General features: G+C 37.9%; 1 protein-coding gene across 7 annotated transcripts in view; it reads right to left on the reverse strand.

The window, feature by feature from the left end:
- The window catches only part of ERICH3 (glutamate rich 3), a 77,530-nt gene extending 61,291 nt beyond the window's left edge, over window positions 1–16,239 (reverse strand). For 3 of the 7 annotated variants that reach the window (XM_039327175.1, XM_039327174.1, XM_039327173.1), the window contains exon 1: window positions 9,130–9,316. In XM_039327175.1, coding sequence (XP_039183109.1) covers window positions 9,130–9,149 — 20 coding nt within the window. In that variant the 5' untranslated portion in view covers window positions 9,150–9,316. Of the gene's footprint in view, window positions 1–1,653; window positions 1,673–9,129; window positions 9,317–16,088 lie in introns of those variants that run through there. The other 4 variants (XM_039327181.1, XM_039327177.1, XM_039327179.1 and 1 more) reach the window with 3 other exon arrangements.
- Window positions 16,240–18,591: the final 2,352 nt, after the last annotated feature.

Below are 18,591 nucleotides of genomic sequence, written 5' to 3' on the forward strand. Positions count from 1 at the left end.
CTGTATGGAGTTAAAAGGAGGAGAATCAGAGAGCCAACAGATGCATTATGAATTTATGGAAACAGATTTTGATAAAGGCTGCTTTGCCAAACTAAACTTGGGAATTCTGGGAGTTAAAAGTAGGCATTACAGCAGAGCAGAAATACTGTTCTGAAAGCATAATGAGGAATAGTCTTGGAAACTAAGTGAAAGGCTGATCTGGCTGCTGTCTAACCACAACCTTGTTCATATTTGATTCTTGGAAAGAAGCAAGGTCAGGCACTGGGTATTTATATTGGAAAGTAATAATGCACTTCAGAAAAATGAAGGCATGGGAGTCAGTGGCCTTATGGTTGGGTAAGACCATAAGTTATCTTTGAGCATGAAAGAAAACAAAAATAATCCTGGCTGTTGATATACCACAAGTATAAACTGAATGGACATATGGGGGGGGAAAGATTGTGAAGATGATACCCAGCTAATCTGAGGCTGCAGATTCTTCAGGATTATGAAAAACAAACTAGCCATTTACATTACTCCTGTCAGCCAGCTGGTCCATTTATTGTCACATTTTCACCTGTCCCCAGAAGCATTTCATTTTTAATTTAATCATGGGAAAGAGGGCACTGACAGTTTGGTTCTGGTTCTTTGAAGTCACCTGGAAGGTCCTTGGCTCACTTTTCGAGAATAACAAAATGTCAATAAAATCCAAGAGAAAAACTGGACATGTACAAAGGTCTACAGACGTAACTCATCTACAACACAAGACTTCTAGCTTTGGTGGATAACTTCTAATCAGACCTGGCATTCAGCCCCTTTATTTGAAAAATGAAGTAGTGAGAGATCACAGTTCATAGGAGAGCTTAACTACTCAAACCAAATTAGCTTTTCTGCTGCTTAGAAACTCTAATACAATGGCAGATAATATGACATCATTTGCTGCCTGCCTAGATGTAGTTTCCACTAACGTAATGAATTGTGTACCATTCACTCAAACATGCACAAATTACTGAAAACCTAGGCTAGGCTTTCTTTTACAGGTGCTAATAACAAACTATTGTACAGGTATAACGTTTACATTGCTGGAATGAACAGAAGGGAACAACCCTGTTCCTAGTTACCTGTTCCTGACCATTAATGGAACACTACTTGTTTACCACAACCTTATTGATCATACCTGAGGATAAAAGTGAATAAACACATCTTTAGGTGAGGTGAGGAAAAACATGAAGATATTCAGTAAGAAGGAACACGCTAGTCAAGATCAAAAGCCCATTTCAATTCAATCTGCCTACCAAAGACATCATATGGGAAATAGCTCTCTCCCAATGGTGTTCTTAATCATTATGGTTCAAGGCCATGCTGTTTGATTCTTAAGGCAGTATAACGTCATTATGATTGCATCATTACCTTTATCCTTCAATCAATCTTTTTACACAATTAAAGCTGTCCAATTAAAGATGGTGATGCCCATCTCCACATCATGTGGAAGTGAATTCCAGGGTTTATCTATGCTCTATGGGAAGAAATCCTGCCATTTTTCAGCTCTGAGCGTTCTACCATTCAGCTTGGTTAGATGATTCAGGTACATGTATTACGAACAAAGAGAAAGTGCGGCCTTTTACTTTGGGGCAGCTAACAAAAGAAATATTTATTCTAAAAATATAAACTCACCTTAGCTACTTGACATTATTTTGGTATAGCTAGAAGACACTCTCTTCTCTAGGATACGAACCAAGTGATTGTATGGACAACATGACTCAGTGGAAGCAAGAGAAAATTAATTAGTGATCTCTAGCATAGGAAGGCAATTTGGAAATAAACCTCCATTTGGTTATCAATAACAGACACTCACAGATACAGAACTTTTATTATACACATTAGGAAACTACATTACTTTTTGACATAATCGCCATTCAAATTGAGGCACTTGTCATAACGTCTTACAAGGTTTGAAATTCCTTAGTAGTAATCGCTCGGCATCAGATCTCGGCTATGGAGTAGTAGTTGCTTGGTGCCAAATCTGGGCTATAGGTGGGGTGATCAAAAACATTCCAACGGAACTGCTTCAAAAGTTCTTGGGTGAGTCTAGCGGTGTGTGGGCAAGCATTATCGTGAACCAACACCACACTGGAAGTCAGCATGCTCCGAAGCTTATTATGGATGGCTCATCTGAGTTTTCGTAATGTTTCACAGTAGACTTCTGAACTGAGGATCAAACCACACTCCATGAACTTTACTAGCAGTACTCCTTTGGCATCTTCACATTTGGCGGGATTTTCTATGGCACCACTTCCAGTGTGGTGTTGATTTACGATTATGCTCGCCCACACACACCACTAGATGCACTCAAGAACTTTTGAAGCAGTTCCGTCGGAACGTTTTTGATCACCCCACCTATAGCCCAGATTTGGCGCCAAGTGACTACTACTAAGGAATTTCAAACCTTGTAAGACATTATGACAAGTGCCTCAATTTGAATGGCGATTGTGTCGAAAAGTAATGTAATATTGTAGTTTTCTTTTTTAAAAAATATTTTATTGATTTTCTAATTTTACAATTAAACATTTAAAAAGCAACGTGGTGTCTGGGTAATGAATGATTCCATAACATACATAAATCTTTAGCAAAAATTTCAACTTACAACATCAGATATTTCCTCTCTTTATCCCTTAATATCTACTATCTCATATTGAATTAATATAATTATTATTATCAACTAAGTAAAACCATCTTTGTTACATTTATCAGTAATTTTGAACTTATACATATCTTAATTGTGTTTACATTCAATCTTATATACATCACTGTCCTGTTGTAGCTTTTTCCCCAGGCTTTAATTTCCCTTCAATATTCAACTTAACATTTGGTATATTATAGTTTCTAAGCTTGAGGTAACTAGAGTTTTCCTTATCTCAACTTCTACATTTTCCCCTTTTTATAACAAAATCTAATATTCTAAATATACATCTTATCTATTTGCATATAATCTTATTCTATTTTAAAAATTCTCTTTTTTTCACCATATTAAACCAAAAATCTATTAATCTTATTACACATCTTACCTATTCAGTTGTAATATTAATTTCTAAAAAATTTCTAAAAAAAATTTAATTTTTTTAAAAAAATCTACGGTATATTCGACCATCTTCAACCTTCTAATCAATAGTATAAAATCCCCCCTAATAAATCAAAACCCTAGTTTCTTTCAGCCTTACTCTGGCTTTTTTCCTTTGACAACTAACCATCCATGTCAGTACTTTTGATTCATCAAACAGCTCTCCCTCTATTATTGTGTGTATTATTTGAGTTACGAAAAACCATTTAATTACAATTTTTTGGAAGAACTAGCCCCATTATATTTCTTTGATCACCTCCCCATTATTCCAGTTTCCCACAGTTGTCCTAATAAGTTTATCTTCCATTCAGTCTGTTCTTCTTCCCTTTCCTCAAGTTTCTTCTGATTTATGAAAAAAATCTTTTCCATTTTCAATGTTGACACTTTTTTTTCTAATTTCCCCATTGGCTGGATCTGCTGGGTCAGTTGGGTCCTCTGTCTTAATGTTTAGTTGTTTCATTTCTCCTGTTGCTTTCTGCATTGTTGGATCTTTGGTTGTAGTCAAAATCTGGATCTGTGTATTTAAGCTGATATCTTGCTCTTTTTATGTTGCCTCTCATTTTGTTACAGGCTGAAAGAATGGTTTCATGTATTGATTTCAACATAGAAAGGATTTTTTCCTGATCTTCATCAGTATTCCCTTGATAATGTATTAAATTAAGGATTTTAAAATCAAATGTTAAAAATAGTTTTTGTAGTTAGATATGTGACATCTATTTCACATGTTGCAAATAGTCTTATGGTGAAAATTATTTGACAGATAAGAATTTATAGTCCAAAGTATTCCATCATCTCGTGTAGTAATAAAGACTTCTCATATAAAGAAATAGGAAAACAGTTTCCCACATATAATTCTGAAAGTCAATAAAGGTTTATTTTCATAGTTCAAACATGCCAGATAAACTGCCTTGCAGTTCTCTTACAGTTGTGTTTCTCACAGGTGGTATGTCAAGGTCTAGAGGGTTTTTTCTAATTTCTGGGCTTCCAGCCAAGTCTCTTTTAGTCAATAACAAATTGTAATAACATATTTCGCCACAAGATGTCACCAATGCCATTTAAAACTTCTTAAGTCCCGAGTTTTAATAATAGTTTTTCAAGGTTCTTCTTTCTTTTCTTTTTAAATAAAAGCCAATATCTCCAGTAAGAATAGGAAAACTTTTAGTTTCCAAATTTCAAAGGTATATGCATCCAATTAAATTAAAATTGTTCTTATAATTGCTCTTTTCTCCTAGGTAGTCAATTGCCACTGTTCTTAGAGGGTGGAGTAAGAATTCCTTTCCCTCTCTCCTCACATGGGGAGAAATACTTTGGGCAGCTTTTGCACGAAAAATATTTAAAGTCTTAAAGAGAAGATCAGATCTCACCCAGTTTCATCCACGTTGCTTTAAAGGTGCTTGGTTGCAGTTTTGACTTCGGCTTAATGACGAGCCATATTGCTATGACTGGTCTTTTCCCCGCCAGTTTGAAGAGCTGCCCTTCCACGATCAAGCGGGGGTCCTCTCCTTGCTTGCCGCCCCTACAGGGTGATTTTTGACCCTTTCCAGTGTCCCCCAGCGGGATAAAACCGGACGCTGAAGATGGAGTTCGCCTCTATGTGTCTGCCTGCGCCGTGATGGCAAGTCTAATGTTGTAGTTTTCTAATGTGTATAATAAAGGTTCTATATCTGCAAGTCTCTGTCACTGATAATCAAACGGAGGTTTATTTCTGAATTGCCCTCGTATTTCCTTTGGAAAAGAGTGGAGACTGAGACTAATTAATTTACATGGTCTTCAATTCTAAAAGTTTACATGAAGTGTTACCACCAGTATTTGAAAAGGGGTTTCAGAACTCTAGTCATGACAGAGTTCACTTGACAAAACTAAACATCCAAAGTACATGACACCAAAGCAGATGTATGTAGATCTCTAAAATTGCTTAGTGCCCATCAGTATATCCATGTTCTTGAGCAGCGTACTGATTCAGCTGCACTCCCAAAAGCTAATTTCTCTCAAGGATGGTAACTGTATTGACTTGTCTTCTGCTGCATGAGTTCCAACTCTCCCATATTTATTGCATCCATAGTCAATGTGGGAGGAGTTCTTTATTAATTACAAGTGGTCCTTTTCTACTCAACTTTTCACTTACAAAATTGAACACCTAAACAAATCTTTCAAGGACGTTTATCAGGGACACTTCTGACCCTGACTTTTTCCCATTTTAAGTAGCCAAATGTGCTTACATATATTAGGATTAAAAGGGAAAAATCAAAATCAAAAGTCACTATTGAAAGAGGCATTTTGAAATACCCCATGAGCTAGTAAGTGGCTGATCTTGGATGATAATACATTTTTATCTATTAATTTATCTTTTTTATCAACAAATCATTTTATCCCCAGTTGATTGGTATAAAAAAAAGAGGTCAAAGGCTTACAAAACTATGTTATTAGGTTAGGCCAGGGGTCTTCAAACTTGGCCCTTTTATGACTTGTGGACTTCAACTCCCAGAATTCCTCAACCAAGACATAAACCAAGGAAGCTGCTCAGAACCACTGACAATTGAAATGGCATGTAAGATCAATAAATAAAATATTTCATGTAGGGAAAAAAAAACCTGTCCAGAAATAACAATGGGTCAAAAACGAGATGGAAGCCACAAAAATTACATGGTATCAATTGCTTAATGGATACAATTTAAAGTGTTGCCATTGCATTCATTTTAAAAGGTTTAAAGGCAGCCTCTCTCATTACAACCATCTTAAGATCTACAGGACAGGTCTCTTTGGAGATGTCTCTGTTAGCAAAAGGCTGGTCTTTGTGACATGAATCAAAATGTCCTCCTTTGCGTTGTTTCTGGGTAATGGAATGTACTCAAAGCTGGGTGTGTTAGTTCTCACACAGTTAGTGAAAAACAAATATGACCACTGCAGAAATAAAGGACAGATGGAAACAGACCAACATATGCAAAATTATAGGGCAAGATGTACCCACTATAGGGCATAAAGAAAAATGAAATGAAAAGGGCCTCAAACTTTGTTTCTATAGGCTGGTTTTTGAATGACAGCTGAAAAGGTGCTGCCTTTTTGGGGGGTTATGTTTTCTAACTTCCATTTATCATAAGCTTTTGGAATTCTTATGATTTGGCTCGCATTGTTTCAGTTCTGCTTGATTCGGTGAAATCTGTTCGGCTCCCACGAAGTGATTAGAAAACCTATAAAGGCACTTCCTTTTAAAGCAGGATTTTAATTATTAAAGACTTTTAGAATGATGGTTAATTTGAACTGTTGTTTTTTTTAAGATCTTCTATTTGTGTTTTCTAAATCTGGTCCGCTTCCATGAATATTTATCAGAAGAAGAAGGTAGAGGAATCAATGGATACAACAGGTGATATAGAAGAAAAATATGCATTAGCAAATCATATGGCAATATTATGAGTAAGATACAATAGGATGATTTTTAATCCTATTTTATGACATAGAAGCTGCTCAGAATCGCTGACAATTGAAATGGCATGTAGACTGGCAAATAAAATATTTCATGTAGGGAAAAAAAACTGGGTTTTTTTCCCATAAACTGGAACTAAATGCCAGTTTCTGGGGGGGGAAAAACATTATAAAATGCAGTACCGTGATCATGGGGTGCTGGAAACGTAAATGCACACCAGAGCACTCAAACTGCAATCATGTAACTGCAGGGAAGACCTGGATGTTGTAACTTCAGAACTGGGTCATAAGAAGCTTTTGAGGGTCTGTTCTAACTTTGCCTGATCACTAAGCATAAATCAAGAGCTATCTGTACTCATAAGGCAGTTCACAAGTTTAGGCTCAGTTTTGTTTGCAGTCACTGTTGGTAAAAACATCAAAAATACCTTCACTCAACAACCTGAGGTCTTTATGTCTTATTGAAAAAAAAAATTGCTTTTGAAGGTTCTATGTTCCATTTGCAAATGAGTTTTTTCTTATCATTCTTTCGGACATGAAGTTTCTAACCTGGAGAAAGGGCACCAGGAGGTTTATGAATATATTATCTTCCAGAGACAAAACTGACAGGGTATTTGCAATGCAACCTCTGTGAAGCTATTACTCTGCCTAAAATAAAATAAAAAAAAAGTCACTATGACAGAGGTGCTAATTAGTTAATCTGAACTATCTTTCAAGGCAGGCTGGAAAAGATCCTGGAAGATGGAGAAGTTTAAAGGGCAAGAAGAACATAAACATTTAGTGATTAAAGAAAGTTGCCAATTATAAATAGAAGGGTAAGGTCTGGTAGAAAAGTGGTTGGAAGACAGGTGTGAAGGAAGAAGGAACAAGGAAAAGGAGGCATAGAGAAATTACTGAGAAGGTACTGAACAAATATCACTGTGGTTACAGTCAGGAGATCTTGCAGTGAGAAGGAAATTGAAATGCTAGAAGGATGATCTGAGAAGGGGAAAGGGCCAATAGGCGGAGTCAATAGCAAAGAAAGGTCTATCAGATGGGCATGAAAGCCACAGCAGCACTCCACTTCCCCTTCCCCGGCCTAGCCTATTGGGACTACAATTTCTATCATTCCCAGTCACTATGGCTTATGGCTATACTGATCGAGAACTATAATCCAGATTCATGGGGACATCCATCATATTAAGCAAGACTGATATATGCAACCTAAGGATTATTTACCTTTAATAATAATTACATAGAAAGGCAGTTTTGACCTATTGTGATTATTACTTCTTACTGCATCAGTATTGACAATTGCTTCTATGATGCATTATTTTTCTGCATGGATGGACTTCTTATATGAGGAAGTATTTTAAGTAAAAAAAAAAAAATCAGTCCTCTGCTGCAGTCTGAAAGAGATAAGACTTGTACAGAAAAATGACAGATCCTATCCTAATTTTTTCAGCTCATGAAAACACAAATGTTTTACTCTCCCTCTGTATATTTGTGTATACATGCACTGATGCATTGCGTGAGAAATGATAGTTTATGACTGATCCATATCTAGTGTTACAATATAAATGGTTTGAAAACTAGGGATTAATAAATCTAAATAAATGTAATTTTGATTTAGTGCAATATGTGGATCCCGCTATTATTTTTCAGTTGAATATTTGATATAACTGCTAGAACACAGAGGTGCTAATATACATATACACACATACACACTTTTTTTTCCATGATGAAATTCAGACTTTCTAGCCATCAGCATTTGGCCAGTTGCAAATTTACGGTATTAAAGTTGCTTCGTATTTCCTTAAAATTTGACTTCACAATCCCTCAAGAATTAATTAGAAAACTTTCAGTGTTACTATGAACATTCAACATCAAGGTTATTAACTTTCTAATGCATAAATCTTACAATGATTTAAGTTAGCTGCCTTTAGGTTTTGTATTAATTTAATTTTACTTGTTTTTCCCCTTCTGAAAGGTAATAAATAGAAGGGATTATATTAACTACAACAGGACAAGTTTTGCAATAGGACCAGCTCTTGAGCTGTTCACCTACTTTCTTAAAAAATGTATACTACGGTTCATTAAACAAACGAAAACTTCATCAGAGCAAGGGGGATTTAGATTAGATTTTTTCTCCTTGCTTGAAAGACTTCATTGATGAACTAGCAGGAGCTGCCAAATTTATATTCCAACAGGTTGTCCAAAATAAAGAATGTAACCATTTCATTCTGAGATGCAATTTCTGCAGATTAAAATTATTTCTCCATGCTCCCTGCCACTCCATCATGCCTGAAGAAGATGGATGAGCTTCAGCCTAGTCAAAACCCTATGCTGTCCCAAACGTCATACGCTAAACAGCATCTCCTTAACCTGGAATTTAGGGGAGGGAAGTGACCACAGCCTGTTCACTTTGCAAAGAAATGGCATTTCAATAACCAGGAAGAAAAGGCTTCCTCTCTGAGGCACAGACAGAAAAAAAAGGGTGGTTTTTTTTTTCTTCCAGAAAATGAATTCATAACCCAGCCGCTTAAGGAGATAAGATAAGCTGACAGCAACCTAAGAGATGACTCTGATCTCATCCCATCCACCCTCCCCCAAGTATTTGGAAGCTTCTCACTTACCCAAAATGGGGATGATTCATGCTTACAGAATAGCTCTTTTTGGTGTGGGGAGGATGCACTGGATACCCAAAGGGCAGCTTTGGGGCGCTAACAGGCTGGATGCTTTTTTTAAATGAGAACCTTCATTCTCAGCGCTTGGAGGCTGCGCTGGCTCGCTTCGCCTCGCCCCGCTCCAGAGCCCGGACCCAACTGATGCCCTGGAGGGGGGGGGGAACCGCACCTCACCTCGTCCCCGCCCCCCCTTCCAGCCTCCTGCATCAACGCAGGTCTTCGCGTTGCTAAGAGAGGACCACGTGGTGATGCTTTGAAGAAGGTGGGCGCAAAGGTCTCCCTTGACCCAATGAATTGGAAGGCTCCGCGGGCTCTCCGCGCTGATAGGGGAAGCCGAGCTGCCCGTTTCTACTCGGTTGGCGAGCCAGTTCCCCGGGCTCCTGTAACCCGACGCAGAGAAGTAGATGGGAGAGAGAGAAGCGAGCTGCTTGTACTTGTGCAATGAATGCTCCAACTTAACTTGGCATATGCAAAGAGGTATTATTCTCAAACGCGAATGCTGATGGTGTTAGGATTCTCCCTGGCGGGGTTTAAAGTAAAGGCCCGCCGGGCGGTCCCTGAATATGGAAATGATTAGGGTGGCCACGGAAGGATCAGACCCGACGTGTCATCAAGGGCTTGACTGTTCTAAACTCAGATCTCTGAAATCTGCGAGGAAGTGTCCACTCGCAGGGTGTAGCTTCCACAGTTACAGAGGAAGGTGCCTGCCTTTCAGGTATTTGCATCTTAAAAAGCTACAGAAGTGCAGTAAAGAGGCTGGAAAGGAAGGATAGAAACGAAAAACGCTGCACGCCCTTAAAATTCGGTTACCTTCAGGCGTAAGCAGGCTAGAGACGATCCCAAGCCCACCTTTATTCTGACTGCAGTGCAAAAGCTATTCTTTCCCCTGCTTTTAAAATACACTTTGTGGCCAATTTGAGCATCTCTCCTTCAAGATAAAGCTTCAGTGCTAAACCCTTTTAGCTTAGTTAAATTTTAAAAAAAAAAGCATTTGTAGAAAGGAGCATGGTTTATGGATAGAATCGCAACCATGGTAGAGGTTTTCCTTTCTGCTCATGATGGTAGAACCGGAAGTGGTTGATAAATCAAGAGAGAATGAAGGAATTGTTTCTTGTTACTGAATATGCTGGCTGAAAAATTAAACAGAGTTGCATTCAATTAATACTGGGATGGGACACTACTAGGAAATCTTAGATCTATAGCAGTGTTTCTCAACCTTGACAATTTTAAGGCATGTGGACTTCAACTCCCAGAATTCCACAGCCAGCAATGCTGGCTGTGGAATTCTGGGAATTGAAGTCCACATGCCTTAAAATTGTCAAGGTTGAGAAACACTGATCTATAGGCTGGACATAGAAGTTTTTTAAAAAATCCCATAAGTAAGGAGAAAAACTTGTTCTATAGTGTTCTCAAGAAAACAACTGGGATTTCCATCTGGAGGGTATAGTTAATCCTCGATTTACAATAGTTCATTTAGTGACCATTCAAAGTTACAATAGCACTGAAAAATGTGACTTATGACTGTTTTTCATAGTTACGACCTTTGCAGCATCCCCGTGATCATGTGTTCAAAATTCAGATGCTTGGCAGCAACTGGTTCATGTTTATGACCTTTGCTGTATCCCAAGGTCACATGATCCCCTTTGGCAATCTTCTGACAAGCAAAGCCAATGGGGAAGCCAGGTTCACTTAACGACCCAGGTTACTAAATTATCAACTGTAGTGATTCACTTAAAATGGGGCAAAACTCACTTAACAAATGTCTCACTGAATAACAGAAATTTTGGGCTCAATTGTGGTCATAAGTCGAGGACTACCTGTACCTTTAAAGGGGCTACTATTTAACATACATGTAGCAATGGCTACTTTGATGATTTTCAAAGCACTGAAACATGTTCCTGGTGAGACCTCTCTACCTATTATTACTTCCAATAATTAAACGAAATGTACTCAGACTGATTGCTATGAATGCCAAGGATTGAAGAGAGACTTTTTAAAATAGACTTTTTGAAGTGTCTTGTTAGCTCTAGTGTGATATGGTAATTAATTGTTGGACTACGAGGATACAGATTCAAGTCCAACCTCAGCCATTGAAATTCACTGAGTGATTTTGGACTGGCCACCTCTTGGCATAATTCAGCTGAGCAGACCCACGTATACAGGGAGTCCTTGTTTACTGACTGCCTCATGAAGCAATTGTTTAAACTTACAGTGGTGGTGGTGAGGGGGAAAACCACTACAGGTAGTCCTAGGCCAGGGGTAGGCAACCTTGGCTCTTTTATGACTCATGGACTTCAACTCCCAGAATTCCTGAGCCAGCCATTCTCAGGAATTCTGGGAGTTGAAGTCCACGAGTCATAAAAGAGCCAAGGTTGCCTAGGTATACAGCCAAAATTGAGCTCCAAATTGCCCCATTTTGTGACCTTTCGTGTCACAATTGTTAAGTGAATCTCTGAAATTATTACATTAGTAACCCAGTTGTGAAATGAATCTGGCTTCCCCTTTGCGTGTGACAAATGGCGATCACATGACTTGCAATCATCATAAATACCCACTAGTTACCAAATGTCCAAATTTTGATTAGGTACAGTAACCATGGCGATGCTGCAACAGTTGTAAGTGTGAAAAATGGTCATAAGTCACTTTTTTCTGTGCCATTGTAACTTCAGTCACTAAATGAACAGTTGTAAGTTGAGAATTACCTGCTACTTTGTTTGTTTGTTTCTTTGTTTAACTTTACTTTGTGACTAGTCTTCACATTTACAGCCACTGCACTGTCCCATGGTCATGATTGCCATTTGTGTGATTTTTCAACCAGCTTGTGTCAGCAGAGTTAATGGAGAAGGTGGAAGTAAAATTGTAAGTCTCAATTACAATTGCTACTTAATGATCCTGTCACTCCACTTAATGACTGAAGGGGAAATAAGGGCATAAGCCTATTGCAGTCATGTGGTTTTCCCATTTAGCAACTGCAGTGCTTAGCAATTGAGTTGCCAATCACAATTGTGGTCATCAAGCAAGGAGTACCTGTATAGACATTGATTCCTCTGTTTAGCAAAAAAGCAGATCTTTTCTACAGTTTCTTTCTTAACTAAAATAAAAAAGACCTCTAGCAAGATTAAGTCTGACAATTCTAGTTGTTACTTAACATAGGATGTAGAATAGACATTTTCTGTGGGATAAGGCATAATACATGCCTACTTGGAAACCAAGATCAAAGGCGTATGTAATTAAGAATATAATTCATAAAATGGAGACACTGCAATTTGTCACACTGATGAGTTGTGCAGCTGTATAAATTTGATAAACAGCTCCCCAAAGTGTCTGACACACTTGAAATGGAGCAAGATTTCAGCTGTGCTCCTAGTTCATCACAGGCAGGTCCTTTATGTAACTAAGCAAGCTGCATTTCCAATCTGATCCACAAACGCTGGAATGCCTGCTTGTTAATGTCTTATTGACAAAAACTTCCATAGAGACTTGGTTTCAATTGCCAGAGAAGCCTATGCACACTAAAATCCACCTTTGAAGGCTTCTCTAACTTAAATGCCTATATACCATTAGAATGGGAAGATGTGCAGGTAGTCCTCACTTTACAACCATTCATTTAGTGACCATTCAAAGTTACAACGGCACTGAAAAAAATGATTCATGACCATTGTTCACACTTAACAACCATTGCATCCTTCCCATGGTCACATGATCAAAACTCAGATAATTAGCAACTAGCATGAACTTATGACCGTTGCAGTGTCTTGGGGTCATGTGATCACCTTTTGTGACTTTCTGGCAAGCAAAGTCAATGGAGAAGACAGATTCATTTAACAACCATGTTAATTTGACAGCTGCAGTAATTCACTTAACAAATGTAGAAAGAAAGGTCGTAAAATGGGGAAAAACTTAACTGTCTCACTTAGCAACAGAAATGTTGAGCTCAATTATGGTCGTAAGTCAAGGACTACTTGTAAGGCTTAGAGGTGGAACTCACACAATAGCCCATTTTCTTTATTAGATATAAAAAATAATATTTTAATATCTAGATAAGTGGCCAGGGATGCTGTCCCAAATGGCAAGAAAGAAGGAGAATATAAATGTATCAAATGCCACATCATAATGAAAGAGAATAACTGAGGCTGGAGTACAGATAGTTCTTGACATACAACCATAACAGAGCCATTTTATGTCATAACAGTTGTGGTTCGAGTCACTCACACAATCCACCCAATTTTACAAGCTTTTTTGTGGCGGTTGTCAATTGTTTGCTATCTGAAAAGTAGAAGTGCTGGTTTTCAGCAAAACCACTGTAAAATGCAGTTGCATGACCACGGGATGTTGCAAAGAGCTGTAAGTGTGACTATGTTGTGAAGTGCACAAAATTCAGTCTCATAATTGCAGCGGGAGCCCAACCATCAGCATATCCAGCTTATGAATCCCCTTTTTCAAGTTGGTCATCATTTTGAATAGTTGCTAAGCGACCGGTCATAATTCAAGGGCTACCTGTAATATAGCTGGATCTTACCAGTTCTAGAAATGGCACTAAAAATCACATGTATTTATAAGGTCAAAGTGTCTATATAGCAAGAATGGGAAACTGGTCTGGCAGCCATTGCTACAAGCATATTGCTTCTCAACACGAGTATGCTTGTAGGACTCTTATGAATGTTAGCTCAGCAATCACTGAATGACAAAGAAAAAATATTGGAGGACCAAGAATAAAAATAGTTGTATTTTATGTACTTGGCAATATGGTTGAAAACAAAGAAATGGCATCCCTAAGAATAATGTTCCCCAATATCTGGTCAAAACAAATTATTTTTTTTATAAAAGACTTTTTTTCAAGTTCTATAAATTTTGCTCATGTGATGAAGAAAAAAATTAGCTGGAGAAAACACAGATTGTCGAACAAAACATGCTATTTATCTTTATGGAAAAGTATGAAGCTGGCTTTTTTTATGTCAGCATAAATTGGTCCTTCAGACCTTGACACTTTTACTAAACTATATTAATCAAATAGCTTGTATATCTCCAAATACATTTATAGTATTGGCTGTAGTTTATTGCCTTCATAAAGTTCACATCAGCTCACTGAATTTCAGATGGTTTGCTCATTCTTTGTGAAGGAAGTTTGTCATAGATCTTGCAAACAAAACATAACCTATTAAAAAGGAAGGTCTCCCATAATTTCCATCTTCCGTGAGAATCCCACATGCATTTCAAGTAGAGGGTGTAAAGTTATATTCTGGCAAATGATGTTACAATTATTTTCCCCCTTCAAAGTCAAAAGTGATAGAAATAAAATGTGTTTAAAATAATACTCGTATGACACCTTCTGGTGGGAAGTCAATAAACTCTCATAATTACTTCAAAACCAGTGAGAGGCCTCACCAACAGAAAATAGTCAGAATTTCTCCACAGTGGTTTGAAAAATTATACACATTTAAAATTATCTTTTTCAGATGCTTTGGATTAGAATTCCAGTAATCCAAGGAGTGGAATTTATAGAAACTTTAGTCCAGAATACTGTAAATTTCCTATCCCTGCCTTATATCATGCTTGCTTTCAACTAAAGTCCCATATAAACAAATTATATGTATATGTACATCCAAATTATAATAAAGGGCCAATCTTAACTTCTCCTTCAATCTTTTCCAACAAGAAATTGTTGGAAACTCTGTAATTTTTATTATCCTAGCCTAAATCTGAAGCTGAAATACTTTAGCCATCTAATGAGAGGACAAGACTCAGATGTTGGGAAAGATTGAAGGCAAAAGGACAAGAGTATGGCAGAGGATGAGATCGCTGGATAGTGTCATCAACACAATGAACATGAATTTGGGCAAACTCTAGGAGACAGTGGAGGACAGGGGACCTGACGTGCTATAGTCCATGGGGCTGCGAAGAGAAGGACACAATTTAGCGACTGAACAACAACAAATCTGCCCCAAGGTTAAGCATCTGCTCTGGAACTGCCAGACTATGGAGAATTTTGGATCTTCACACACAATGGAGGAATGGATGGTGAAGATAATGGAACTTGCTGGGATGACCAAATTGACTGATTTAATCAGGATTAAGACATTGTTTATGTTTAACGATGATTAGAAATTCCTTATTAATGTTTTCAGGGAACTGAAAAAATGAAGTTATAATAGTTTTGATTATTAGAGTAAAAATAATAGATTATAGAAAAATGTAAACTGTGCTCTAACCATAAAATAAGAGGTTGATTTATATTTATACTTATAACTGCTGTAAAAAAAAATCAGGTCACTTTTTGATTTTTTCTTCTTTTGATTTCTCACTTTTTTCCTTTTGCTCTTTTCTTCTTTCTTCTTTTTTTTCATTTTAAATACTAGTCTTGTTAATTTTTATTCTGTTTTCAAAATTCTTATAAATAAAAAAAAGAAAGACAGCTTTGGATCATCAAAATTCTCTACTTGTGAAGGGCTTTGAAGGGTTTTTCAATATTGGGGTAATTTTTGTATGTATAGGATCAGCAAATACTGTATATGTGGCTTTTTTTTGTTGTTGTTGTTAAAATATAGTCAATTTCACTTGGAATGCCAGTATTTACTATAGAAAGCCACAGGCTCTTTACAAAAAGAAAAAAAATGGGAACAGGAATTTCATTCCTAGTCTCCACCCAAGTCGATTACAATGTTTTCAGTGGCTTTTTTAAATTGCCTCCTTGCTTTTCATTTCTACTATCCATTTACTGAGAAACTGAACATCAATTTTCTTCTCTTTATTGGTTACAGTTACTGAGTTACTTATTGTACTTGTGGATTGCTCATTCTTGGAGTCTCTGGATGGCTAATAACATCAGGGTAAAATAAAATACCCCAAGTACATATTAAAAAATGACAAGTTCAGAAACATAGAAATGCCACACATCTGCCACACTTTACCTTCAGTTATATCACATCTTCCTCCTCCTCCTTCTGTGCAATATGGAACACGTAGGTCTTCCAAATTTTTTGGAGTCCAATAGGAACAAAACTGGCTACCTGTCAGGAGGGAGTTCCCAAGAATGAGATCAACTAGTCAAAGTCCATGGATTTGAGACCCCATGGGGGATGGGATTTGGAGAGAATTGACTTTACCTGATCTTGTTACACAAACAGATGAATATAGGAGAAGAAAGGTCCTCGGATTACTAGATCCAGAGCTACTTAGGGCTTTAAAGGGAAAACCGGTTCCTTGAAACATATCCAGAAATTAATTGGAGATCAATGTAGTTCCCAATGCAATGGGGTCACCCAAGTACATAGGGATGTATTTCTTATTGCTCAGGCTACTACAGTACATTGGGTAACTGCAATAGCTTCTGAATGCACTTCAAGGGTAGCTCTATGGAGAATGTTGCAGCTATTCAAACAGGAGGTGGCTATATAGCATGAGTGATGTGTGCAGGGCCTCTCAGTCCAGAATACTCACAACTGGCACACAAGATGTAGCTGTGCAAAGGCCTCCTAGCCACAGCTGTCACTATGTCATCAAGTAGCAGCTGTGACTTTATAAACCCCCCAAATTGTGACCCTACACCCCATTCAGAGTCAAAGATGGAATTTCCCAGGAATCATTGGATCCACAACACTTACAGAATTTAGGTTCTATTCAGCCACTGCTAGAGGCTTCCATCAATGTCAAATAGTTACTACCTGGCCTTCACACCTAACTGCTCTCCTTCAGTTATGCTTTGAACTGAGAACATCATAGATCATATCAATAGCCTGCAAGTTATAAATCTGTAAGTTTTCACCAGTCTGAGAAAAATTATCCTTCAGTACTAACACATGATTCCATATCTGTAATGCACTCAGGCGAAGCCAGCAATCCAGAGGTACTGTATATGTCAGATAGCATTTGGTAGGAATCAGATCAGTGATCATAGAGTTAAAATGCATTTCTAAGCCAAATTTAAGAAAGTATGAATTATACACTCAAAGCCTTACTTGGGTCGATACGCTTTTTACTAATTTTCAGTGCACCGGAATGGCATACAATACATTATGTCTTGAAGTTGACTTATTTGAGCTATGTAACTATGAGGATTAAGCAAAACTCAGATAATATACCAAGTAGTATAATTCTGAGCTCTATACAGTTGTAAAAAAATACATACAAGGCACAAGCCTAAGACTAGCTGTGGCTCATAGTGTCAGCTATTACATCTGTGAGGGCGCGGTGGTTACAATGTAGTATTGCAAGCTGCCCACTGCCAGGAATTCGATCCTGACAAGCCCAATTGTTGACTCAGCTTTCCATCCTTCTAAGATTGGTAAAATGAGGACCCAGATCATTGGGGGCAATATGCTGACTCTGTAAACGGCTTAGAGAGTGCTGTAAAGCACTATAAAGCGGTATATAAGTCTTAAGTGCCAATGCTACGTCCCCATAATGTTACTAGGTGCAGGAGGTTCACAAAAGATGACTGACTGCATGTTTGTGTCAGAATAGAAGAGCCCTGGAGGATTAGGCTAATGATACATCAGTTCCTGCATTCTGGATCCCAGAGTGGCCAGCAAGATACAGCCAGGAAACTCATCATCTTTGGCATGCCAATTGAAAGAAGGCCAATACAACCCTCAGCCTGTGGTTCAAGTCATTCTCCCTGCGATATTTATCAAAAGCCCAATTCTTGAATCCCATCAAGCTTATTTGAAAACCATCTCAACTGGTATCCATCACAACTGATGGAATCAAGTCATGCACCTCAGTTTGCCTTCCAAAACCTAGTGCTTTCTCTTACAGCTGCAATTTCCAGAATTCTTCAGCCAATACGGGCATTACCCCTATCTGCTGGGAACACCAGAAAGTTCAATTTCAAGCACACATGGAAATACAGGCAGTCCTCAACTTAACAACCACAACTGAGTCCAAAACTTATGTTGCTAAGTGAAACATTTGTTAAGTGAATTTTGCCCCATTTTACGACTTTTCTTGCCACTGTTGTTATGTGAATCATTGCAACTGTTAAGTTAGTAACACGGTTGTTAAGTAAATCTGGCTGTCCCATTGACTTTACTTGTCAGAAGGTCGCAAAAGGGGATCGCAGGACCCCGGGACAGTGTGACTGTCATAAATATGAGCCAGTTGCCAAGCATCTGAATTTTTAATCACCTGACCCTGGGGATGCTGCAACGGTTGTAAGCGTGAAAAATGATCATGTCCCTTTTTTCAGTGCTGTTGTAACTTTGAATGGTTACTAAATGAACTGTTGTAAATCGAGGACTGCCTGTACTCGCCTTAAGGAAAATTAGTGTCGTTTCCCCCCCCCCTCTTTTTCTGAGAGGAACGACTGCAAGTATTCAAGCCACATCTCTCCAGCTTGCACTAAAAATCAGAAATTGTATGAACTGGAATTTTGTTGTCATCAGTGCTAGACATACAGTACCCTAACAGACGATT

Source organism: Crotalus tigris, unplaced genomic scaffold, assembly GCF_016545835.1.
Source record: "Crotalus tigris isolate CLP2741 ecotype Arizona unplaced genomic scaffold, ASM1654583v1 scf7180000024358.1859470, whole genome shotgun sequence".
NCBI classification, from domain to species: domain Eukaryota; kingdom Metazoa; phylum Chordata; class Lepidosauria; order Squamata; family Viperidae; genus Crotalus; species Crotalus tigris.